The 25,418-nt window shown below is 42.7% G+C and overlaps 2 protein-coding genes across 2 annotated transcripts; both read left to right on the plus strand.

The window, feature by feature from the left end:
* Positions 1-354: 354 nt before the first annotated feature.
* twsg1a (twisted gastrulation BMP signaling modulator 1a) lies at positions 355-15,697 on the plus strand. The gene is made up of 5 exons (XM_068571350.1): positions 355-536; positions 1,327-1,485; positions 9,073-9,172; positions 13,377-13,637; positions 15,256-15,697. The coding sequence occupies exons 2-5, from the start codon at positions 1,360-1,362 to the stop codon at positions 15,435-15,437; spliced, it is 669 nt and encodes a 222-aa protein (XP_068427451.1). The 5' UTR covers positions 355-536; positions 1,327-1,359; the 3' UTR covers positions 15,438-15,697.
* Positions 15,698-16,631: 934 nt separating this feature from the next.
* ralbp1 (ralA binding protein 1) lies at positions 16,632-25,036 on the plus strand. The gene is made up of 10 exons (XM_068571494.1): positions 16,632-16,681; positions 18,372-18,674; positions 19,918-20,361; positions 20,485-20,834; positions 21,386-21,547; positions 22,023-22,154; positions 22,436-22,546; positions 22,671-22,792; positions 22,873-22,993; positions 23,187-25,036. The coding sequence occupies exons 2-10, from the start codon at positions 18,425-18,427 to the stop codon at positions 23,487-23,489; spliced, it is 1,995 nt and encodes a 664-aa protein (XP_068427595.1). The 5' UTR covers positions 16,632-16,681; positions 18,372-18,424; the 3' UTR covers positions 23,490-25,036.
* Positions 25,037-25,418: the final 382 nt, after the last annotated feature.

The raw sequence follows: 25,418 nt of genomic DNA on the forward strand, positions 1-25,418 counted from the left end.
AAAGGACGGTTTAATGGGGTGGGGGGCGGCTCGGCAGAGAATTGCTCGTGTGAAAGAGGCTCAAACAGAGCCCACTTAAGCTGGCGGGCAATGTAGTCTGTGCTGAAACGAGACAAACGCAGACGTTTGTACGCACACAAAACTCCAGGACGGCGCACGTGTAAATGTTGTCTCTTGGTGGTGCTCATGGGGCGGCGAGTCGGATAATGCGTGTCCGTTACACTGAAGACCCTCTGGTGTGTGTGTGTGTGTGTGTGTGTGTGTGTGTGTGTGTGTGTGTGTGTGTGTGTGTGTGTGTGTGTGTGAGAGACCTGAGGCCCGGTGCTCTCCTCCTCAGACGTTGGATATAAAATGGAGTGTGTGCCTTTAAGGCGCCCGACTGCCTGTCGCTTTCTGCTGCGGAGGGACTGACGCCCTCTGGACACAGTGGACACTTGAGCGGCGGCAGAGGCAACACCATCCTGGGGAAGTTCAAAGAGAAAGCAGCCACTCTCCCTCTGGAAAAGAAAAGTCTCGGACGTGTAAACGGCGTTGTGGTGAGTTTGAGACTCCGTCTCTGTGTTTGTGTTATGTCTCTGTTTGCTGCACTCGACTCTCTCGTGGCTGCGCGCGAGTGAAACCAAGTTTCGGTGTTAGCGATGAGCCCAAAGAAGGTGAAGAAACGCGTTCGTGACTGAGGGAGCTAATGTTTCTCACGTGTTTGATCTCCGTCATGTGGAGGGGAATGATGTGGAGCGAAGTGGCGCCGGCGTTAAACGCAGAGGATTGAGACGGCGTGTCCGCGCGCTAAACATTGGGGGGGAAAAAGGTGATAAGAAGCTGATGTTGCCAGATGTGCGTGTTGTTATCCCACAACTGGCTTTGAATGAAATGTGACGCAGGCCTCTCAGAAATGTGATGTTTACATGTCAAGTGTGTGTTTCTTCTGCATCACAAAGCTGTAATTTATTGATACAGCTCTGTGTGTGTGTGTGTGTAATTTTCTGCTGCACTTTTAGCATTGGAATTAAGAGTTCACATCACAGTGTTTGTATGAAGGTATAACACAATTATTATTCGGTGTTACAATCTGCACAAGAGTTGATGGATTAAAAAAAAAGAAACAGATTTACCTTTTTGAGCTCTGTATTGGGCAACAACAAGAAAGGGTCCAGCTCAGCACGAGGGGTCGTTTTACCATGATGCACCACTTTTTTCACTTTTTATGTCTTCTTATCTATATTATTCACCAACTGCAGCGTTTTCCTCCTGTGGAATGTCAGTGATGAAGTTTTGTTTATTTGTGCTGGTCCCTGAGGTCCTGTCCTGTGTCTCGTGTTGATGTAGGTGTTTCCAGTGCCGTGCTGGTGAGCTGTCAGGATGAGGCCTGGTCAGCTGATCCTCCCCGCCGCCGCCACTCTCCTCTTCCTCCTATCAGGACTGTCTCTGACGTCCGGCTGCAACAAAGCCCTGTGTGCGAGCGACGTCAGCAAGTGTCTCATTCAGGTAAAGGACATCATGGTTTTCACACACTCTATAAACACACTTTCACTGGGAGCGTTGGATTCTTTGTGAACGACTCCTCCTTTCCGTTTCAGAAACATAGCTGCACCAAAATTCTGACTCCCAATCAAAGAAACCGAGCCAAACTCAAACCACTTGACTAAATGTCCTCTTTCATAATTTAAATTTGGACTATAATGAATGGATTTCTGTTTGTTGGTGTCAGACGGCTGTTAAACTACATGCCCATATATGGTTTGCATCTTCAAAGATCCCATATGATTTCTTTAAACATGTACACAGGCTTTGGCTTGTTTTGTTCTCTACATCACTGCTCAAACAAACACGCTTTGTGGTTGCAGACAAATAATCTGATCTGAGTGCTGATCTTTTCTGTAGATTAAAGTGGGAACTTTCTACACGAGTGCAGCCAAATTTGAGCTTTTCATCCAACAGTGTCACAGCTGTTTTTGTGTAAGAGGAGATTGTTGTTTTTCTTGACCAGAACACAAATTAAATGTCGCCTGCAGCCAGTTAAATTCAAGTTTAAGAGTCAAAACTTATTTTAATCCAATTTTAAATGAACAATAAACTGTCAGGACAGACTTAAAACTACACAAAAACTACGCCTCCTCTAACATCAGTTTTGTGTAAATACTTCACATAAAAACCACGGCCAGCTGGAACCAAAGTTAAGTTACAATCTGTCCTGCCGGAGATGGAGAACTGGATCGGAGAACAAAGATGGAATCTGTTGTGAAGAATTCAAATGCATTCCTTCGATAAGCCGAGTGCAGTCTGGAGGGAAGGTTTTCCCCGAGCGAGGAGCAGAGATGTGATCTAAGTGTCCAGCTTCATGCACACCTGCTCTTGTACCACGGGCTGGTATGGCTCCCGCAAGTCACTTTCAGGGAACACTTCTTCTTTGATGTGAGCTTTCCTTTATTATTTCCACATTAACTCCTCTGACTCTTGTTGACTTTCTGGCATCACTTCCTTTGTGTCACTTTTTCCCTCCCGTCTGAAGCCCAGTGGGAGAGGTACGCCGCTACTTTACACAAATTCTGTCATGCGTTCTTGTTATTTTTGAGGGAAAACCATGACGAGAAGTGTCGGCCTGTCTTTGCACCACCTGTCAAGTCTGAGCTACTGCTTGTCCTCTGTCCTTTGTGTGTGTGTGTGTGTGTGTGTGTGTGACCTGTTTGACCTGTGTGTTCAGAGGACCGGCCTCTCCCATTAACTTCTTTAAAGTACTGTATTTAACGTCAGTGGCCGTTTCACCCGTTTGACCTCAGTTGCCGTGTGAGTGAACTACGGGTTGCTCTTAGTTTTTTTTATTTTGCAGGAAGTTGAAGTGGACCAGATTCATGGCACAGGAAGTTGACCTTTTTTAATTAGAGCTGAAACGACTGGTTAATTAATTTATAATCTTTTTTTTTTACCACAAAAAGACCTCCCAATAAACAAAAAATGTACCCGCAATTTACACTATCAATGTATTGCTTACATACGTTATTAATCCTGTTGGGCTTCAGGCATTTTCTGGCTGCACTTTGACACTAAAAGTTAATTTATTCCCAACTTTTAGGTTAGCCACCCTTCGCCTGATTATCAAAACGGCCGCAATGAGCAGCCGCTACATCTTTCCATAGACGTTGCTTGGCTGCACTTTGCCGCTGCTCTGGTGTGTTTTCGACATTTGGCAATAATTTGCTGTTGTGTCCTGATTGGGCTGATTTGGTTGAACACCACAAAATGAGCAAATCCAACCTTCCTGAGTTTCGTGGTTCAGATTTCTGAACAAATGTGCCTGTGTGGTCTTGAATCCGGGCCCTTCGAGGTCCATTTGGAAAAGTAAACCTAACCATCACTAAATTGTAACGTTGCTTCAAGGGAAACTTTGCAGCCTTGCAGCAGCCATTAATAACACATCAAAAATATGCAGACATAAATACTTGTGCTGTATGCATCTAAATGACTCTCTGGTCATTCAGAGCAGCAATCATGAAAATACATTTAATGATGAAAAATCTATGAATTTATTCCAACTCAGAAACAAAATAGTGCAATTTTAGTATTTGTTGCTTTTTGTTTTAGGCCACTTGAGTCTCTGTGACAAAGTCACAAACTTAAAAGTTGATTTTGACTTTCCATACTATCTGTTAATTGTTTTGTTCACTGAAGCGAATTAAAAAACGTGCTACAGTCCATTGATTAGCTGGTTTTAATCAGAAAAACACAGATATTCCATTTACAATAATTTAAACATCTAAAAAAGAGCAAATTCTCACATTTGAAAAGCTTTGTCCTAATAATGGTTAATTGTACATTTTCCCTATTTTCCCACGTTCCTCTTTCACATTTTGCAAACTGCCCATTCAGCACATTTCAAGTTTTAGCCAAGACATAATTTCCAGTCTACTTACAAAAAAAAAAAGTCCATCTTTAAAGGAAATGAAGTGTCCCGTGGTTCTTTTACCAGATTACAGTGTGCAGACATCGTGCTATTAAAGCCACCAGCTCCTGCTCCTCCAGCAGAACATTGGTGGTTGCTGCTTGCAACAAGCAAAGGAGCTTGTTGCTCCTTTGCTTCCAGGTGGCTTATTTCTCCCGATGAATCTCTGCAGCTCTGTAGCGTCCGCGACCTCGCCGACACCGACTCGCTGGCTGTCGGGGGCGAGAGCGATGGTGCGTGTGCCGCGAAGGAGAAGCTTCTCCGGCCTCTTGGCTCGCTCTGGAAGCTCCGTGTTGCTTGTGATTAGTGGGATCTGCTGTCCGGCGTTCGCTTTTACGCTCTGCTGCCATCTCAAGTCATTTGTCTGAATTCCCCCAAAACCCCTGAGGGTGGGAGAACCTGAGAGGAGGGAGGGAGGGAGGGAGGGAGGGGAGAGGAGGCTCGGGTCAGGAGGAGGTGTGTGTGTCTGTTGGGGGAGGTTGGCTGAGGGAAATGTACAGTTCGGTGAAGAGATTCACAAGCCGCCTCTGTCCAGGTCGGGCCGCTCCGCCGGGCGGGGCGGCCGCTTTCACAGTGAACACACAGCGGCGGTCGCTCGGCAGGACGAGGCGGCACATGCTCACTTTCCCTCCAGAGTCCTTTTGTCTCGCCGCAGCTGACGTTTGACTGATCACAGCAGCTCCCGCTTGAGGGAAGTCTAATGGGAGCTCTTCAAGTCGTTGAGATAACCTCATCCAGTTCAGTGAGGAGGTTTTTTTTTTTTGGTTTTTTTTTGTCCTGACTTTGCGATTGTTTAACCGGTTTATTGTCGTAGTTGTGAATGAAAACGCCCGTCACAAGTTTCATCAAACCACGGTGACGTCTTTGAATTCTTTTGTTCAACCAACTGTCCAAAACTCAATTAAATTGACTATCCCAGAAGACAAAGAGAAACAGCAAGTCCTCACGCTGGTGAAGCTGCATCCAGGGAGTATTTGCCATGTTTTGCTTGAGAAATGTTTCATAAACTCAAACAAGATGATCTACTTGTTAAATCTTTGGATGAAAATAGTGTGGCTGCGTTTCATGCTTGTAGTTCCATTGTTATAGTTTTCTTCATGTTCGTTATTTAGACTCGGGACTTTTAAAGTGTTTACAGGAATGCGTTAGCTCGAGTGGGAAATATTCTTACCATGAACAAACTATTGACAAATAAGCACGGTGCAAACCCAGATTGACTTTTTAGGGTCTGGTGCCTTTTCATAGGCGGAAAAAGAAGTGTGCGATGCTGATGGACGACACTTCCTCTCTCGCGTGGACAAGCAAACTACCAATGAAAACGTCCGACCCGGCTCTGCGTCAGTGAGCCTACTTTTATTGGTCAATGTTGTTGATGGCGCTCTGATGTCCTTTAAAGTTTAGTTCATGGTCGTTTGTTTGAACGATCTATCTATCTGGCACGTAACTTCCAGAGTGTGAAGCCATGTGTTGTTGCATAGTGAGGGAAGCGGGGAAGTGAGATAACGCAAGAAGTGATGCACAAATAGCAATTCTGTACACGTTGTGTTCGGGAACGGAGACCTCAGGCGCTCTCCTCCACTTTGTTTTGTTATCTGGTTATATACTATATACGAGAGTATCTGGCTATTAAAAAAAGAACAATTGGAAATACCAATCTGAGGCACAAACTTGAAGTCCTCTAAAATATCCTAAACAAGATGTTTCCCTCTAAATTCTGATGACATTGTAGACAAAACATTGAGATGCATACTGTTCATCATGGCATAGCCTAACGATGTCCTGATATCATTCATAGGCCATATCACCCAGCCCTTTGTGGAATGTTTATTTTTATTTTTTTAAAGGTATAATTGGAGATTTGGGGAAATTCACCTTCTTAGATCAGAGTTAGTTAGATGAGAAGATCAATACTAACGCTAAATATGAAGATAGTCATCAAGATAACATTTACAGCAGTTTATTCCAGCTAGCCCGACTCTGAAAATAGATATATGTATATATTATATATATTTGTTTAACTATGTCTGTTAAGATGGCTGGAAGTTACTGACGCAGCCCTCAAGTCTGTTAAAGTCTTTTTTATCTCCATTAATTGTTTAAAAAAAAAGAAAATAGTTTTTCACTGGAGCAGTTTCTATTTTTTTATAGATATAATTCCACCTTTTGAGAGTCATAATTACTCACAGGGTCAGATCCTGATCAGAGGTTTGGGGATTGAGAGGCTGGTGATTAAGTGAACTGTGTGTGGTTTCGCAATCCCTCACTTGGTGAGTCACCGGAGAGCCTTTCATCATCGCCAGGACTGTTGTTGTGAAGGAGATGGCTTCTGCCGAGATATAAAGGAGGAAAAATAGAAAAGAAAGCAAAAGGGAAGAAAGAAAGGGAGGTGTGGGGGGATGTGAGGGGGGATGTGAGGGGAAGGGAAAAAGGCTGAAGGGAGAAAAAACAAGGGAGGGAAGGAGGAGGGGGGGTGTTGTTTGGGGTTGAAGGGAGCAGCCATGTTCTGTTCTCCAGGTGTTTTCTTCTCCCTCTGTCCCTCCCCCTCCCCACCTCCCTCATCGCGGTGACCTTGACTTGGAGGAATGTGCTCCCTGTTCTGTGTCAGGAGAGAACCGAGTGGGGCGGAGGGTGGGGGGGGGGGGTGGAGACCCACTTTTCAACCCCACCTACACGTTTGAGTTTGCTTTCCTTCACTGTCTCGACGTCCCGCGAGACCGACCGACGTTGAGGAATGAAGCTATTTAAGTGTTTGTTGAAGAGTTATGGGATCAGCAGAGGTTGGATGTTTTTTGGATGCTTGCAGAAGCTCTTGTAATAATATTACCTTCCATCTATAAAAAGCAGCAAGAGAAGTTCTCTGCAACAGCCATTTTTTCCCCCCCTTGCCTGTGCACGAAGCATATGAAGGAAAGTTTAAAGATCTGCACGTAAGAAATTGCGGGAAATGGTTAAACCGGGTGAACGTCCTTCTTACATCCATACATTTGATAAAAAAGCGAAAATAAAATCAGCAGAAAACTTGTTATCCTTGTTTTAGTTTCACTGTTGCCTCGTCTTTACTTCCTAACAAGCCGTGTGTTTGTTTCACTAAATGTGTCTGAGCCGCAGGTTTGAGACCCGGGACTCGGACTCGATGTCGGGACGCAGCGATCATGCAGAGTTTCACTCTCGGTTATTTATTTTTTATACTTTAATTACATTTCTTACGTTATCTGTGTTGATACTTTTGCTACAGGACAATGAATGTATGTTTAGAAACCAATTATTTTGATTTGAAATTTCAATCTGTTGAGTTTTTTTTACTGCAATGTCTTTTGTTAAATCTCGGGGAGACTTGTAAAAAGCATTTTCATATTCTGTTTTTATTTTTATGGTTTTGATAGTGTTTTTTTTAGTTGCTATTAAATAAATTAAAACTGGAAGTGTTTGTCTTCCATACGGCATGAGCCTTATTGGATTCATTTTTTTCAGAGAGGTAACATGAATGTTACTGATGTCATAAAGACTGAATGTTATAACGACATGACGACAAACTTTAATCTGGATCATTTTGGTTCAGCGGTTCTGGCCGACAGCTGATCCGTTCAATATGGTCAGGATGGTTCCGGTCGCTAATTTAGGTTTATAACAACCAGCTATAATAACGTTCTGGTTACATCTGCTGATTCAAGCAAAGAGCAGTAAGACGATCATACAGTCGAGCTTGATGATCCAAACCTGTTCTCAGGTAAAAAAAAAAAAAAAGGAAAGCAAACACACCCAAAAGGCTGCAAATAGTACAAGAATGAAAACCACTTAAAGTATTAGCAGCACTACTACTCATGATGCAAAATAGCTCCATTTATGTGTTTTAACAGCTGTATAAGCTGTTGGTTGGTTTCATCTATAACTATGTCTATATGTATATTAGAAGTGTAAGGTAGCATAAGATGGAAGCACTCAAGTAAAGTAAAAGTATCTTAATTTGTACTTGCGTTAAGTACAGTACTGAGCATGTAAAAAACATTCAAGAAAAGGTTTTGAATACTGTGAAGTCGGACGTGTCTGAACCCGCTGTGGTCCTGAATTGAAATACTTTCAAGGTTTATTTTTTTTCCACAGTTCTTTCGATGTTACGTACTTCTATAGATGCCACGCAGGCAGTAATAGTTACTGTGCAGCGCGACGCACACTGCAGCTGTTACTGTGTGTGTCCTGGTCCTGTTTGTACAGGGTCTGTGTTGCGTGCGTCTATGTCTACGTGTTGCGTGCGTCTGTGTGTTGCGTGCATCTGTGTGTTGCGTGCATCTGTGTGTTATGTGCGTCTACGTCTTGCGTGCGTCTACGTGTTGTGTGTGTCTATGTGTTGCGTGCGTCTACGTCTTGCGTGCGTCTACGTGTTGTGTGTGTCCATGTGTTGCGTGCGTCTACGTGTTGTGTGTGTCCATGTGTTGCGTGCGTCTACGTCTTGCGTGCGTCTACGTGTTGCGTGCGTCTACGTCTTGCGTGCATCTACGTGTTGTGTGTGTCCATGTCTTGCGTGCATCTACGTGTTGTGTGTGTCCATGTGTTGCGTGCGTCTACATCTTGCGTGCGTCTACGTGTTGTGTGTGTCCATGTCTTGCGTGCGTCTTCGGGTTGCGTGCGTCTACGTGTTGTGTGCGTCTACGTGTTGTGTGTGTCCATGTGTTGCGTGCGTCTACGTGTTGTGTGCGTCTACGTGTTGTGTGCGTCTACGTGTTGCGTGCGTCTACGTGTTGTGTGCGTCCATGTGTTGCGTGCGCCTACGTGTTGTGTGCGCCTACGTGTTGCGTGCGTCTACGTGTTGCGTGCGTCCTATTGTCTAAAAACATACAGTACAACATTGTGATCTGTAGGACTCCAAACCCCGAGGGAATGATAACCCTACTTAAGAGCCATGAAGGTCTCGTGTCCAATATCTGCTTCTTGACTCCATCTTATTAGCATTATTCCAGACTTCTGAATTTCTGCCCAAATCATTTCTTTTTCAGGAATTCAAAAGTGAAACAAAACGGACATGAGAACCATCAGGCTACGTTTTGTTCACAGTAGTCTTTTGGATCTGTGATGGTCTTTGGTTCTGTTTTACATCGTACTAATTTCTGTGTGTGTGTGTGTGTTTGTGCGTCCTGCAGGAGCTGTGCCAGTGTCGCCCGTCAGATGGGAACTGTTCCTGCTGTAAAGAGTGCATGTTGTGTCTGGGGAACCTCTGGGAGGAGTGCTGCGACTGCGTGGGTGAGTGCTGCGTCTCCGTTTATTTGCAAGATATTTCGAGCAGACGGCAAAAAGTGAAGTCAGCATGTCATTTGGGACTTTTCATGTGGCGCCCAATCTGTGAGAAGACCGAAAAAGAGATGAGTGCCAGCAAAGAGTTGCGTTCACGCTGTCTTAGTGATTCATTTGTCGGGGATTTTTTTGGAAGGTTGAGGCACAATTTCATTTCATTTTAATATAATGCGGGTAACTCTGCGTCATGGTGACGAGGACTAGACATGAAAATGTCAGTTTTCAGATGCTATTTTCATATTCAAAGTGTTCTATTCAAATTCATTTTTAAAGTTAATTTAATCAACAACCATCATTTTTAGAGTTCTTGAATATGACATATTCTTTTTAATATCTTTTCTTGTCAACTAGTATATTGTTTTCATCTCATATCTGGTTTCAAAATTCACCATTAGAGTAATATATTTGATTTTGCATATAGATTTCTACAACAATGAATTGTGACCCTTTACTTTCAACCCCCATTAATCATTTAGGAACTGCTATTCTTTCTACTGCCCGTCAGGGGCGACTCCTCTGGTTACAATAATAAGTCAGAGTGTATAGAAGTTAATGAGAAAATGACTCGACTTCCGACTTGATTTATTACCTCAGTAAACATTTTGACCATGAGTTTATGTTCTCAGCGGCTAGTCTCAAGTCTTGTTCTATAACACGATGTTCATCCAGTAAATTATGGCCCCATTAAGAGTAAAATAGATGATGAAGCCAACAAGTTAACAGGTCACTACCACGACGGTGTCCGGTCTGGGAGTTGTCCGTGTTTATGTCTTCCATCTGTGTGTTTTCAGTTCATGACATTTATTTGTTCAATTTTAAAGGGAACTTTTTGTCCGCTAAAAGTCTTATTTTGCGTCCGGTCGTACTAAACTAAAAGCCAAGATGGCGACAGTTAACATGCCGAACTCAAGGCCCCAAAACTGTAGCCCACAAACCAGTGAGTGACCTCACGGCGACGACGTCCGCATCTTATATACAGTCTATGTTTAGGCTTGTGGATGCCCACAGGAGGAGCTACACTTATTTATACTCTTACATTTGCTTACACCTATATTATATTATTCTTTAAACCGTCTATTCAATTTTTACATCCACCGTATAAATGCTAAATTGAGGGTTAAAGTAAAGTTACCAAATGATTTAACGTCCAAAATTAACATAAAACCAATAGACGGAGTATGCATGTGGTAGAGTAATTGCAGCCCTGATATAGCTGTCATGTAATTGCGATGTGGACAGTATTTACAGAAGCAGGATATACAGTGAAATTAGTCTGGCGAAGTATAAACAACGAGCAAGTGGGCAGTATGAACCATGCCAAAAGAAGAAGTTACGTACAGTTGAGTTAAATGAAATACAGGTAACAGGCAAGTGATAGCCGGATATCAGCCCCATAATTGATCGTACCGTGATTGCAACATATTTAAAATGATTCTGGCACTAATCTGATTCCACACATGTGACACTTGTCTCATTCACCCCGCCGCCGAGCACTTTCTCCTGCTGAAAAGCCTGTGAAAAATTAGCTCGCGGCTGTAATGCACTTAACAGTGGAGAAGCAAGCTGCTTTCGAAAGAAGCCCGTCGGTTCGGAGTGTTGCTGCTCTGATACGAGATGAGTGTGCGGAGAGTGAAGCCAGATACCGAAGGTGCCTCTGAGAGGTGACAACGTGGAGGTTAACGCAAAGCAGAGCCGAGAGGGACCACCGTTTACGAGAGAAAAGGAAGTTAAAGGAGCGTTGTCACTACGAAGTAGCACCTACACATGTGAACAGGAAGTCTTGAGGTCCTCCAGCAGATCAAAGGAGGGAGAAGCCGGAAGACAAGGGGGACGAGGAGGTCGACCCGCTCAAATGAACTTTGACTTTCAGCCTCCCGGCGACGAGGTGCGGCGGTGCGGCGGGGGTTTGAATCCCAGCGAGATCCAAAACAACCGGATTTGTGAAACAAGAAAACATTCAGCTTGTTAACTCCTCTCTTCATCTGTAACCTGCTTCAAAACCAGCAGGGGGGACGTGTGAATGGGAGGGGCGGACCGGGTGGCTCAGAATCAAAGAATTTTTTTGTAAAAAAAAAAAAGTAAAAATGTATGTCAGGCACAAAGTTAAAGAATTGGTTCCCGGACACAGACATGGAAAAGGCCCGTACGCAAGCTTTATTGGAGCAAGAGACACAGACTCTCTGTGGTTGTTCTGAATCTCTTTGAGGTTATTGGACCTCTCTTTGTGGTTGTTTTGCATGTCTTTTAATAACTTCTCTGGGTCTTTTTGCATGTTGTTCCGTGTCTCGTTCTGCGTAACTTATTTCTCATTTCGCGCATTGTTGGCAATGGTCATTACTTGCGTTTATTTTTGTAGTCCTGTGCATCTCTTGGCAGTTGTTTTGATTTACTTTAAATCAGCGTCCAGTGAGGAGCCGCTGGCAGCTGGGGGCGGGGCTTAGGTGTGTGCGAGACGACGCGACGATGCGACTGTTCACTCTAAACAACAATTAGCGAAGATGTTCAGGAGCATCAGTCCTATCAGAACTTGAAAGTATTTCTTAAGAACGGCACTGAAGGCTTTTCTTGACGGAAAAGATGTTTTTACTGACCTCACTTTGATATAAGAGTTTGATTGACAGATGGTTGATTCAATCACCTTTCCTATGACGTCTTCTCTGATGGTTCGCTGCGACAAACACTCTGGTGGGTCGGGTTCGGTCCACCTGTACCCGGTGGGCTTACTACCCATCCCCGTCTGACTCTGGTCGGGTGGTCACCAGGTGGGGCCCCTCTCTGGCCTCCGTAAACCAGCCGGCTCTCTGATCAGCTTTGACAGACAGATATTACTGTACGTGCTGACAAGGAGGCTTTATTAAAACTCTTTCATGTGGAACACAAATACAAGGATCTGACTGAGCGCTGGACTCGCTGCTGCACAGATGTTACGGCGGTGGAGCTTTTACAGTACACCGAGGACGGCCCGTAACTTTAAGCTAGAATATATTTCTCATTTTTACGCTTTTATTTATTTTTTCTTCTTATACAGCACTAGCCTTATGACCACTTTCAGTGAGTTTCCACTCTAAACATGTTATCTGGGCCAAACGCTGGCTACTCTGAAGAGTGTATCTGCGAGTGGTTAGAGCAGCTCAGTCGAGGAGCGGCGGGGTGAGGACAGTTTGTATTTTAGAGGAAGGGAGGAGGAGGGAGTGAGGACACGAAGGGAGGACCCATGTGTACGCTTTATCTAAAACAGCTGTTCTGGCTCTGCTTTTAGCATTGGGTTGTAATCCAATTCTACTGTCAAACTCGGCTCCCCATTAAATGATTTACCCATTAGCTGTAATTCACTTTGACTCATTTGAAGGCTTAGGAAGATCATATCAGAGGATGTGGGGACTTTGTCGAATGATTACTACTGTATTTGGAAATTAAATGAAACGTTAAAAGGATCTTAATCGACACAAGATACTCTTGACAGTTGTGTGGCTTTTACAAAACTGCACGTGTGAGTTGAAATCATGTGTGAAACCGTTTAACCATGCCCACAGGCCTTAAGGGTCAGATGACCCAAATCACAAAAGACAAACAAAACGCTTAGTGGTGTCTAGATGTGGAGATACTTTTTGTTTTTATTCACCCATATTTTAAGATCTCCACCAGATGAGATTTCTGCCTTCAAGGCTGCATTAAGCACCGAGGACATGAGGTCATGTCCTTGCTAATAAAGAGTTGTTGTTCGAGAAATGACGCGCATATTAAACAACTCAACATTGGTTTAATTGTCACATATTTTACTCACGTTCATTATCCTCAGTAGTTTGAAAAAGTCAAACTCGTAATATTATAGCGTCTTTGCCAGCACTGAAATCCAGAAAGTACACTTCAGTTTTCTTCAGGACTATTTCTTTGGTAGAAAGTACTACAAACTGTTGTCAGTGAGGATTGGATTAAATCAGAGTTCCAGGGACAATATCTCTGGTAATTTTAGAAATACAACAATGTTCAGTACAGTGACCACCACAAACCCCAGTGCCACTCCATTCCATTCACCTGCATCTTAAAAGCCCTGTGCAAATATAACTGTCTTGCATGGCTGGAAAGAGACAAACAATTTAGTAATTTTCATGAACTGACCTTTTAAATGTCTTCATCCATCTTTGTAAACCAGGGATGTGTAACCCCAAGAACTACAGCGACACTCCGGCCACGTCAAAGAGCACCGTGGAGGAGCTGCACCGCCCGATCCCCTCGCTGTTCCGCGCCCTCACGGAGGGCGACGCCCCCATCAACATGATGGTGGTGTCCTTCCCCGTCGCCGAGGAGCTCTCCCATCACGAGAACCTGGTGTCCTTCTTGGAGTCGCTCGACAGCCAGCCTCAGAACGTCTCCTTGCCGAGCAACAGCATCCACGCCAGCTACGACACTCAAGGTAACCCTTCAGCTCATTATTATTATTATTATTATTATTTTAGCTGGAATCTATATTGTATCCATATTAATTTATATACTGATTGATATCATTAATCTTCATTAGAAGTGAATGTTTTTCAGTGTAAAATAAGCCCAAAAAGGTGTGAACATCACCAAAATAGACTTGTGACCTGCGGCTGAATTAGTTACTCAAATACTGCACATTACTTGTGGATATATTGTATTTCCATTGTATGCTTCTTTACACTTTTTATTCAGCTACACTTTAGAAGGAAATATATTACTTTTTACTTACTTCATTTTAAAACTATAGTTAATAATTACTTTGCAAATAGTGTTTTGACATAAAACATATGAGGAGCAGCATTGTTAATGTTTTAACTACCCAACGGTGTATAAAGAAGTTGGATTAGCTGGACATTGACTACCAACAAGCTCCAGCGCCTCTCAGTAATAATGATCCTATACTATGTAACACCATATCTGCATCATGCGTATTTTAATACAGAACCTGTGACCACTTTTCACTGGAAAACGGTGCTAAGATGATGAGCATTTTTGTTCTGTTCCGTTTGTCATTGTCTCTTGTCCATAATGTTAAGCGTCTTAGCGTATCTTAGAAAAGCGCTATATAAGTTGACATTATTGTTATTCTTATTATAATTGAGTTGAATAATCAATTCATCAGGAGACACAAAATTTTTCAAAAATTTTAAGAAGAATCTGTTAATATAGAATTTGTATGTCATTATAAATTGAGGGTCTTTGAGTTGAAGGCTATTGGTCACTTGAGGACATTTAAAAACACAAAAACAATTATCACTAATCACCAGATTATTTACCAATAAAACTACAATAATGGCTAGTTCCAGCTGCCAGTTGCAGCCCTATTGGAGAGAAGCCATCAGCTGCTTCTGACGGACCTGAATTAAAGAAGAGTTGTTTGTCTATTGCTGTTGGATAATGTGCAGCCTCACAGTTGGAAGCTCCAATAGCCAGCTTGCACAGTTCCTGAATACGTTACACTACATGAGAAAACGTGTGCTTTACTCACGTGCACATTGCTGTTACATACTTTTCTGGTCCTGTCAGGTCCAGTTAAATTTTTCATTTGCATTTATGCACACTCACCAAGACCCGTGGTAATAAAACCAGGCCCCACCCAGAGCTGAAGCAGACTACAAAGTCTTGAACTAAGACCGGTATGAGTTGGGTCAGGTTTTCATCATTTCAGGCTGACGGACTACCAAAAGATCTCCAGTTTAGGTCATTGTAACTGTGTTAAGAGTGTTATTCCTGTGCCATTTTGTTTTATTTTCATTTGTGGGTGTTTTGGCTGTCTGCCTCTGAGTCAGTACTATTTGATGTAAAGACACAATCATGATGGGAGTGTTCCTACAGAGCCCAGCAGTTAACTCATTAAGCTCACCAACACATATGGTCATACTTAGTTGCAGCAAATTAATTTCCCCCTGAAGTTAAAGTCGGAACATTGAGGGTAAAAGGTAATTACTTTAAAATGCTGCTTTTGTTTTTATAAACCACGTTTTACTGGATCTGTGACTCACATTTGGTTTTCTTCTTTCCCTTTTCTTTTAAAAACATTTTAATTTCAGAAAACATGTGCACGGTGGTCTACTTTGACGACTGCGTGTCTATCCGTCAGTGTAAACTATACTGTGAGTCAATGGGAGGATCCAAGTACCGCTGGTTTCACAACGCCTGTTGCCAGTGCATCGGACCGGAGTGTGTCGACTACGGCAGCAAGGCTGTGAAGTGCATGAACTGTCTCTTCTGAAGTGCGGGCATATATTGGTACCAAATGTCTGAGCCATACCAGAGGACTGAGGGCAGAGGAAACTATGACTGTTATGTGTTAGCATTCCTCAGTTACCTTGTAAAATACCCCCTACACCCCTCCTCCTACTCCAGCAAATTGTTTTTGTTCTGCTGTTATGTTTCACTGTATATTTTTAGATATGTTTTCAATAGTGTTTTTTACTAGAGGTGTATATGAATAATGTATTTTTACAATTATGGTCTGCTAAATCCCGGTCGCATGCCAAATAAAGAAAAGTTTGGTGACATGGACTGTTTTGTCTCACACAAAAGTCTCTCATCTTAAAATGTTTTCTTTCTCTAAATATTTTTAAAAAAAAATTATGTTTAAAAAAAAAGAAGAAAAGTGCATGAGTGGAATAGTAAATGTTTGTTCTCCCAGTTGCGCGACTGACGCTCTAATCTTAGCTGAGTGTTGCCCGAGTCAGGAAACGCATCATTTCCTGGGGAAACAAAGTTGTTGTTATATCATTCTGGTCCACAGGTGTTCCAGTGCTCACTGACCGTCTCGTGCAAGCGGAGGGGAAAGGGAACATTTACCGATGCCAATCTCTCACTGCCACACAAGTGCTCTTTGTAATGCCCGTGGATTTTCAAAAGGGCAGCAGGGTGCCCAATCACTGATTCTGTTTCCAATTGGCATGCAACTTCAGTTTTGCACTGACTAATGTACCGGATGCACAATAAGACTTTGTTTGTCTTTGTCTTTTTCTTTTTTATGATATTGAATCACGACCTCATTTTGCAATTGCAGCTGTGGATTTAGAGCTGTCAACAAAGATCATAGCACTAATGTGTTTCATATGTCAGGATGACCCTGAGTCTTCTGAGTGCAACCACAGCATTTGGGAAAATCCACATGATTCAGACAAGCAAGAGGTTTCACTAAATGTAGATGATAGTTTCTTTTCAACATATTGTTTGACAGTTTCTCATGTACATGCTTGTATTACAGCAAACCTGTGGTTGAGATCAAAATGAGACCACAGCCTAAACATTCTTCATTACATCCAGATCATTCTGGTTTAAAACAAACTACATAGACTATACATTTGCGGTGAGAGCCAAGTGATTTATAGAGTCGACTTCGAACAACATTTCCCACCATACAACTGGGATGTTGCGCATGCGCAGATAGGTTTATTTAGTATACAGACAACCGGAAGCTCCACTCCGAAATGGACCGAACGGGAATAGTTCTTGGTAAAGTTTTTTGTGTTTTGTATTTTTCGTGTTCAATGACAGTACATCGTCCACAATACCGAGTTCAGAACACGCAGCTGTCTGCATACACCATTTTGGTTTTATCTAGACGAAACGACGGCTTTAATCGTGACGATGGGCTGGATAACCAGATAGCTTAGCAGGTTAGCAGCTAGCTGAACTACCGTTAGCATATGGGCCCCTCCAGTCTGAGGACAGGTCTTATTTTCTAACTGATTCTTTATGTGGACGTGCTTTAATTCACTGCTGAGGAAGCTAGGAGTATCTTTTGATATCGGGCTGATGTGTGTTTGATTAACCTTTCTCTGGAATACAAAACAGGGCGAGACCATATTGAGGAGGATAATCTGCCCACAGCGAGGGAGAGATTAAGATGCCACACAGACAGTATTTATAGTGTTTTGTGTCCCGAGTAAAATTAAAACACTTTGTGTACGTATTGCTGTTGTGTTAAATACGTAACCCATGTGTCTTCATGGTACTGCAGCATATTTTCTTGGATGCACCATCCCAAACACTTGACATAAATCTAAGTTGTTGTTAGTATCAATATGTCGATATCAGTTTTAGAAACCTCTTACAGTGACTAGTGCAAACGGAAGATCCTAAACAAACAGCACCATGGTCGTTATAACGTAATTAGTCTGCTTCCTAACTTACTGCTCAGGAGTTCCGGTTTGTTCTTTTATCTTAAATAAATTGCATTGTTTCAAAGGATTGCACAAACATTCAGCTGAGCCATTATAATGATATCTAGCGTCATCAGGGCTGTGTTCCGATGAAGCACTGTTTCTAAAGAGGATGAAGGGGACGGGAGTTTTGTTTTTGCTAACTGTGCAAGTCAGAATTAGTTACATTTTGAAGTAGGACATGCACGACGTGATTGTCCGTGTAGCAGAGCCCCATCTGGTGGGTGGACATTACTGTTACAGTTGTTCTGTTTATCGTCATTGATATATTCAGGAAAGAAAAGAGGAAGGAGACGCGGGGAAGAACTGCATCTTGTTTTATTGTGATTCAAAGTCTGAGTACAACATGCTTTAGTTTGGTTTCAGATTAATAGATCTGTTACAGATTTTCAATAATAGTCCAGATGGAAAATTACTTATTTTACAAATGCTATCAAAGCTATTTATTTATGTTACAGCTGTGTTCTTCACTTACATGTTTCCAAAATATATCTACAAATGTCCTTTCTTTGCAGAACTATGAATGAGTATTTTCTTTTGTTGGGGACTATGAAATCAAGTTGTTTTGCTATTGCTGTTCATGTACATTTGTGTTGCTATAATGTGCTCTTAAATTGTTATAAGCTCATTTTTTACAACCTTTTTTTAAATTTGATAAACTCATTTGGATTGAGATCTCCTTTCGCAAGAATGTCTATCTGAGCACAGCAGGAAATGTAGAGATAAAACGTACATTGGAACAAACCAAGTTCAGTCATTCATATGAATGCAGCATATACATTACTCAAGCTGCATCCCAAACAATCGCATACAGCCCTAATAGGTTCAAGTCCAAAAAATACAATTACAATCCCTGAGAAACTCCCAGGCCTGGCCCCCATCTGTCGCATAACTGAGACACGGATAACGGAGATACTTGCTATCTGTGAAGTTGAATGCAGGGTGGTAATTGTTTTATCTTGTATTTCTTCCTACTGCAGGTGTGATGGAGAAGTGATGTGTCAGTCAGAGGAGTGATAAGGTCAGAGCAGTCATGACTGAGTGCTTCCTGCCCCCCAGCAGCAGCCCTGCAGAGCAGCGTAGGGCTGAACACCCGGGGGGCGTAGCCCGCACCCCCAGCTCTGAGGAGATTAGTCCCACCAAATTTCCCGGATTGTACCGCACTGGCGAACCATCGCCGCCTCATGATGGCCATCACCACGAGACACCTGACGCCTATGTCTCAGACGATGACAAAGAGCACGGCAAGAAGAAGAACAAGTTCAAGAAGAAGGAGAAAAGGAGTAAGAAACTGTGTTGTAATTTCAGTTTGAAGATTGTTTTGACCTTAGAAATAGTTTGAAAACAAACTCACTCACTGGACATTTTAAGGATCCTTGAGCCGTTTTCCAGATATTGTCAAAGTTATGGAAAATGGCTCCAACCTCTGGAAATTCTTCATTAAGTATGCTATAAGTCTTTGTCAGACTAGTCTTGATATGTCTACTACATGTTTATGAGTACAAAAACAATGTCTAATAGTAATGAGAACACTTCAAGGTGACTTTCAATAACACATTGTGTTCTAGGCAATGTTGAAAATGACAAGAATTTACTGGGTAAATACCCGAGAAATATATGTTGTGCTCACCACGAAACAATCATCACTGCTGCCGTTTACGTTGTAATACACTGTATTAATAACTTAATTATGATGTAAAATGTATTTTATTGCAATTTTGGCCACCTTGCATTCAAACTGTATACTTGGTCATTATGAGAGTGGCAGACAAATGAGTACTAATCATCCATGCCATCACCCTTCTTATCCTTAAACATCTTGGAGCTACCAAGCACATACAGGCCATCTTCTTCATGTCCCTTACCTTCATCTTTCGAGCACTTGAGGACAATACCATTGTCATGTTGCGGAAAGTCATCTCAGTATTAGCTGTTGAGGGAGAGCTTCCCACTCTTCCATCCTGTTGGCTGTTGCTGCCTGTAGCAGTGATAAATGTTCCTTTTCTGAGAATGTTTTTCACTGGGTGGTTCTTTGGCTCATTGTCCTCTTTAAATCAGGATGTTTCCATGTCTGTATTTAGCCTCTACACCAGGGTAGGGAGGAATGGAGGAAGAGACGGACAGTTCAGAGCACACCCAAATGTCCAGTGAAGGTGTGTCTCAGGCAGCGGTGTGACACGAAGCGCTTGTTCAACGCAGAACTAGAGGAGACAAAGAGGCCCCTAAGTGTCTCTGACGCCGGTGGAGCTGTTTGCTCCAAGGAAGAAAAAACTGAAACTGAGCCTGTTCTAGAAAGTATATGTAAGGTGCTGTGGGAGCTCTGCTAAATCTGTGGCTGACCTCTTTTCTAAGTCCCCATTCTCCCCCTCCTTCTCTATCTTCTCTCTCTCACACATCTCCCTTCCTGTTTCTGTTTCACTGCTATCATGGTTCTGTTGTAGGAGGTGTATAAGAAAACAGTGGTGTTCCTCACCTCAGTTCTAACCCTATTTTTTTCCTCTTCCGACCCTTTCTTTACCTTCACAGCGGAAGGCTACGCCGCTTTCCAGGAGGACAGTTCAGCAGATGAAGCAGAGAGCCCGTCCAAGATGAAGCGCTCCAAGGGAATCCATGTGTTCAAGAAGCCCAGCTTCTCCAAGAAGAAGGAAAAGGACTTCAAGGTGAAAGAGAAGGAGAAGGAAAAGGGGCCCAAGGAGGACAAGGCCAAGGATAAAAAATCCAAGGACTTAACGGCTGCAGACGTGGTTAAACAATGGAAGGAGAAGAAGAAGAAGAAGAAACCCACAACAGAGGCAGAGCCAGTCCCAGTGGAGATCCCCACCTTCAGGCCCATCTTTGGAGCACCTCTGACTGAAGCTGTCAAGAGGACAGCTCTGTATGATGGTATCCAGCTGCCAGCCGTCTTCAGAGAATGTGTGGACTACATTGAAAGTTATGGCATGAAGTGTGAAGGCATCTACCGGGTCTCAGGTATAGGAACTTTAAGTTGTGGATTTTTCCATCAATCTTGCAAAAAAGTTCTAACTAGTATGTGATTGTATATCAATATTTTTAAGTCTGATTGAAAATTACATTAAGTTCTTTCCCTCTCAGGTATGAAGTCCAAAGTAGATGAATTGAAAGCAGCTTATGACCGTGAGGAGTGCCCCTGCCTGGAGGAGTATGACCCTCACACCGTGGCCAGCCTACTGAAGCAGTACCTACGCGAGCTGCCGGATAACCTGATGGGCCGAGACGTGGCCCAGCGCTTCGAGGACGCCTGCAGTCGGCCAGTGGAGGCTGAGAAGATGGCCGAGTTCCAGAGGCTGCTGGCCGAGGTGTCGCCGGAGAGCCGACTTATTCTCTCCTGGCTCATCACGCACATGGACCATGTCATCGCCAGGGAGGCGGACACCAAGATGAATATTCAAAATATCTCCATCGTCCTCAACCCAACCATACAGGTCAGAGAGGAATACGTTCAGAGGAAATGGGGAAAAAATGAAGGAAATGGGTAAAAAGAGAGCAGTAATTCAGCAACAACAAGCAACCTCAACATCAAATAGAAAAATGTCTTGAGCTCAGGCTCAAGAATACCTCAAAGATAACAAACCTCCTCTTAGCAACACACCAGCCAGGTTTTTATGGGATCAAACAGTCAGTTTTCTGTAAAACCTTGGCCTAGTTTAGTGAATCTAATGTATTCCCAGAGGGAGCATCTCTTTGGCTGCTCCACTTATTCTGAACCAACAGCAGCGGGAGCCACAACAGCTTTAAATCAACACTTCTCTCAATTAATGAGTGGAGTCCAGAGTCAGTTTAATTAGGCTTTGTAAATATGCAGGAATTTGTGTTGTGGAGAAGGTGGTGCAGAGACAATTGTGTTTCATAGTACAGTCCAACACACATGCAAACCCTATCTCACGCACTGCAAGGCTACACGCAGTTTGTGCAGAACTCTAAAGCTGTTTTCTTTTTTTGTGTGTGTTCACTGGTTCGTTTACCTTCCATTCAGATTGGGAACCGTGTTCTTTACATGTTCTTCACACACGTGAGGGAGCTATTTGGAGACGTAGTCCTGAAGCCGGTGGTGCGGCCACTGCGCTGGTCCAACATGGCAACCATGCCGGCGCTGCCTGAGACCCAAGAGAGCGTCAAAGAGGAGATCCGACGACAGGTGGGTGCAGTCCTGCTGAAGCCACTTCTTTCATTTTTGTCTCATAATTTGCTGTGAGATATAACACTCTCATATCTGTCTGGTTGATACGAAACTAGAGTCCGAGACAAAATAGGAAACAGTCCAGCACATAACTGTTTGTATGGCTTAAACCAACCAGGATCAGATATAATAACATATTTATTATTCAGGTTTAGAGGTGCTGGTAGGTGGGTTTTTACCTTTGGACAGAGACCGACTAGCTATATTCCTGTTTTTTTTTTTTAAAAGTTTAATACAATTGTGAATTGTAATGTCTATGGCAGATGTGCTCACTTTGCTGTAATGTATAAATTCTCTTCAGTTGATTTCTGTACCTTTTTTTTGTTTGAATGATTATCATTCAAAATTTATAGATTGTTAACAGTTGCTATAATGTAGGAATTAAAACTTGTTCCCCTCAAGTGTCACAGAGTAAAATGTGTGTGTGCTTTAGGAGTTCCTGCTGAACTGCCTGCACAAGGAACTGCAGGCGGGGGTGAAGGACTTATCTAAAGAGGAGCGTCTTTGGGAGGTTCAGAGAATCTTGACTGCTTTAAAACGCAAACTGAGGGAAGCCAAACGTCAGGTACGTTGAGTCTGAATGCTATATGTGAGTATATGTATGTTTTAAAAATACATATAAATAAGCGAACGAACAATCAAACCAACAAGCTGTTCAATTACAGCATTAATGTCATTTTTCAGTGATTGTACTGAACTTCGAGCAGGCTAATGCACATAAACATGGTGGTTATGATGATCATCTTGCCATAAAGTACAATCGAGTAAAACAATACCACAAACTACACCTTCAAAAATGACCATTGTGCTTTTATTTCTTTTATCTTTCCTCCTTTGGTCTTTTAGGAGTGTGAGAGTAAGATAGCCCAAGAGATTGCAAGCCTCTCGAAGGAAGATGTTTCAAAAGAGGAAATGACTGAGAATGAAGAGGAAGTCATCAACCTCCTCTTAGCACAGGTGAGTCCTTCAAACACATAATAATTCAAGTTAATACAGAGTGTGTTTGGACCAACAAGACGCGGGTTAAAAAACCTAAACTGGTGTTAACATATGGAATAATCTCTTATGTCTCAATAATCAGGAAAATGAGATCCTAACCGAGCAGGAGGAGCTGATCTCTCTCGAGCAGGTGCTTCGCAGACAGATTGCCACTGAAAAGGAAGAAATCGAGAGACTGCGAGCCGAGATTGCAGACATCCAGAGGTGAGACGAGACTGAAATTGTTCCGGTGCTAAATATGTTGTGATATGCTGCACACCTGTCACACTCATTGTGTTGCTCAGTCGTCAGCAGGGGCGCAGTGAGACGGAGGAATATTCATCAGACAGTGAAAGTGAGAGTGAAGATGAGGAAGAGCTGCAGATGATTCTAGAAGACCTGCAGAAGCAAAACGAGGAACTGGAGGTGAGCAAAGTATTCAACACATACTGGCCGCTTGTCATCGGCCGTTGTGAAAGAACACGGAAGATTATTGTTTTCGTTTTGATAAAATTGCAAAACTTCATCTGAGGTTTCAGGTGTGGTTTTCTTTCTGAGGATGTTTTTTTTTTTTTAAAGTTGACTTCTCAAAGCATGTCCGTGTTTCATTGCCACGTAGAACAAGAACACCCATCTGAACCAGGCCATTCACGAGGAGCAGGAAGCCATCTTGGAGCTCCGTGTCCAGCTTCGCCTCATGCAGAGCCACAAACTGCAGCAGGAACTGACCGTCCAGCCGCCGGCCGAGCAGGCCCCCCCGCCGGCGCAGCCGAGCCCGGAGCCCCGCACCGAGGAGCAAACCAAGCGCTCCGTCGCCACGGTGGCTGCCGCTGCAGATCCCGCGACCTCGTCCAATGGCAAGGCAGCAAAGGATCCTTCAAAGCCCTCCCCGAACAAAGACAGGAGGGACACCAACATGTGAGATGTCATCTCGGTGACGTGTTCAGTGGCTCTGTGCTGCTGTACGTCTCTACCGCTGGTCAGTTGTCCTTTAGTGGCGCTCATCTACTGGAGGTTTCGCCTTGCTGGATTCATGGGTTCACCAAGTGACAGTCATGTTTCCATCGAACACAAATGCCTAAAGAAAATAGCTGTAGCGGACAACTGGCTACCGACTACAGTGAGAGACGAGGTGGATCATATTCTAAAATCCACAGTGCCAAGCCTGTATGAAGGAAGAAAGGGGGGGGAAGGAGAAATGAAGGGATTCATAAAGCAAGGAAGAGGAGAGTATAGAGTTAAAAAATAAAATAAAAAGGCAGGCACCTTCCCGGTATATGACAAAGTTTTATTTTTTGCTGTTAAGGTTTATAAAAGATTAACATAAACCAGAAATAATCTCAGTCCCTGTTTTTCACTATGTCCCTCACTCAGATGCAAACGTTTAGGATAGAGACCACTGTGCCATAACCGAAGATGCCAGACTGGCCATGTTCCCCCTGAGAACCACTAATACAAAAACTCTTTCAATAATGAAGAATTTAGGATTGGTCTATCTATATATTATATATTTAAGTAGTATTCTGAAGAATACGGATGCCTATTCAAGAAATACATTGATTTTAAGTTACAGCGTTTTAGTAATATATAAATATATGTATAAATATATTGTAGGTGCTTCCTTTTCTTTTGAACAGCGGATGCACATAAACACAGTGGCGTTGTGCCTCACAACTGACCCGTGGACGAAAACATGAACGGCAAAAAAATATGCATCACTGAAAAAATGTAGACAGACAGCGGGAGGCTGCGTTGTTCCCGTCTCACTTTGCTCAGTCGTGCAATCATCTTCTCTGCTCTCTCTCTCTCTCTGCCGCTCTTGCACAAACAAGGTAATGTGGAAAATGATATTTCTCCACTTTTATGATGGATTTACATCTGTCGTGATGATTGTTGTCGTCAAAATATGTGTGCAGAGACACGCGGGAGGCCTATTTAGTTTTGTTGTGTGTTTGATCGTGTTTTTTTTAAGCGTTAGGTTCTTGATATGTGGAGTTATTGTTCATGGCATCAGTTGGAAGTGAGTAAAAAAAAACAACTCAAGATTACAAGTCAATCATTCCATTTCGCAACTGATCCACAACAATTGCAAAGTACTGTGATTGTTAAGTGATATTTAAAGAAAAGGCATGGCCTGCACTTACTTAACGATTGTGTATATCATTGTAAAATTGCAAATATACTGTATTTTCAGCTTTTATGTTTTGTCATATGTTCCTTTTTTTATTAATAATGACGTGTATGTAGTGCGCTAGTGTGACTGCCCCTTCTTTGGTCGCGGGATAATCAAAGCAATCGCACCTGGACTCATGATTCAACGTGTTAATAATCCTTCAACTGAAACCGATATATGCTAGATTGGGCTCAGAAGCTTCTCTTGAGGTTATTTTCATATTGTTCTCAGCTTTTGTAGCTTATTGTTGCAGAAAGAATAATGCTGTGAAGAATAAAGTGTCGATCCGAATAATTTATCTGCATCTTTGTCTCTTTCTCTGACGCACACAGGCTACATTTTACTCAACTATGTCTACTGGAAGTGAAGTCCAGATTTAGTGCTTCCTGTTTTCCATTACAGTTTCTCTAAATATTTTTTAACCCCTCATGACTCGATAGATTAATCATTTGCATCCATTTTGAGGAAGAGAAGCATTGAAATAAAGTACTGGATGAGGCTCTGGTATCAAAGAGGACTGCATCGATGACTGTTTTGTCTTCGCTACAACTGTTTCCGACTTGGAAAGTAGTGACGTCAAGTAGCAAAAAAACATCCAGACAAAACGGATACAAGCACAATTGGTTTCAAAATTAAATCCTGAATTTAATTTTCGGATTGTCTTGGGATGAACCACAA

This window comes from Clinocottus analis, unplaced genomic scaffold, assembly GCF_023055335.1.
Source record: "Clinocottus analis isolate CAN_PGR_092001 unplaced genomic scaffold, fCliAna1.0.p SCAF_11, whole genome shotgun sequence".
Classification (NCBI taxonomy): Eukaryota; Metazoa; Chordata; class Actinopteri; order Perciformes; family Cottidae; genus Clinocottus; species Clinocottus analis.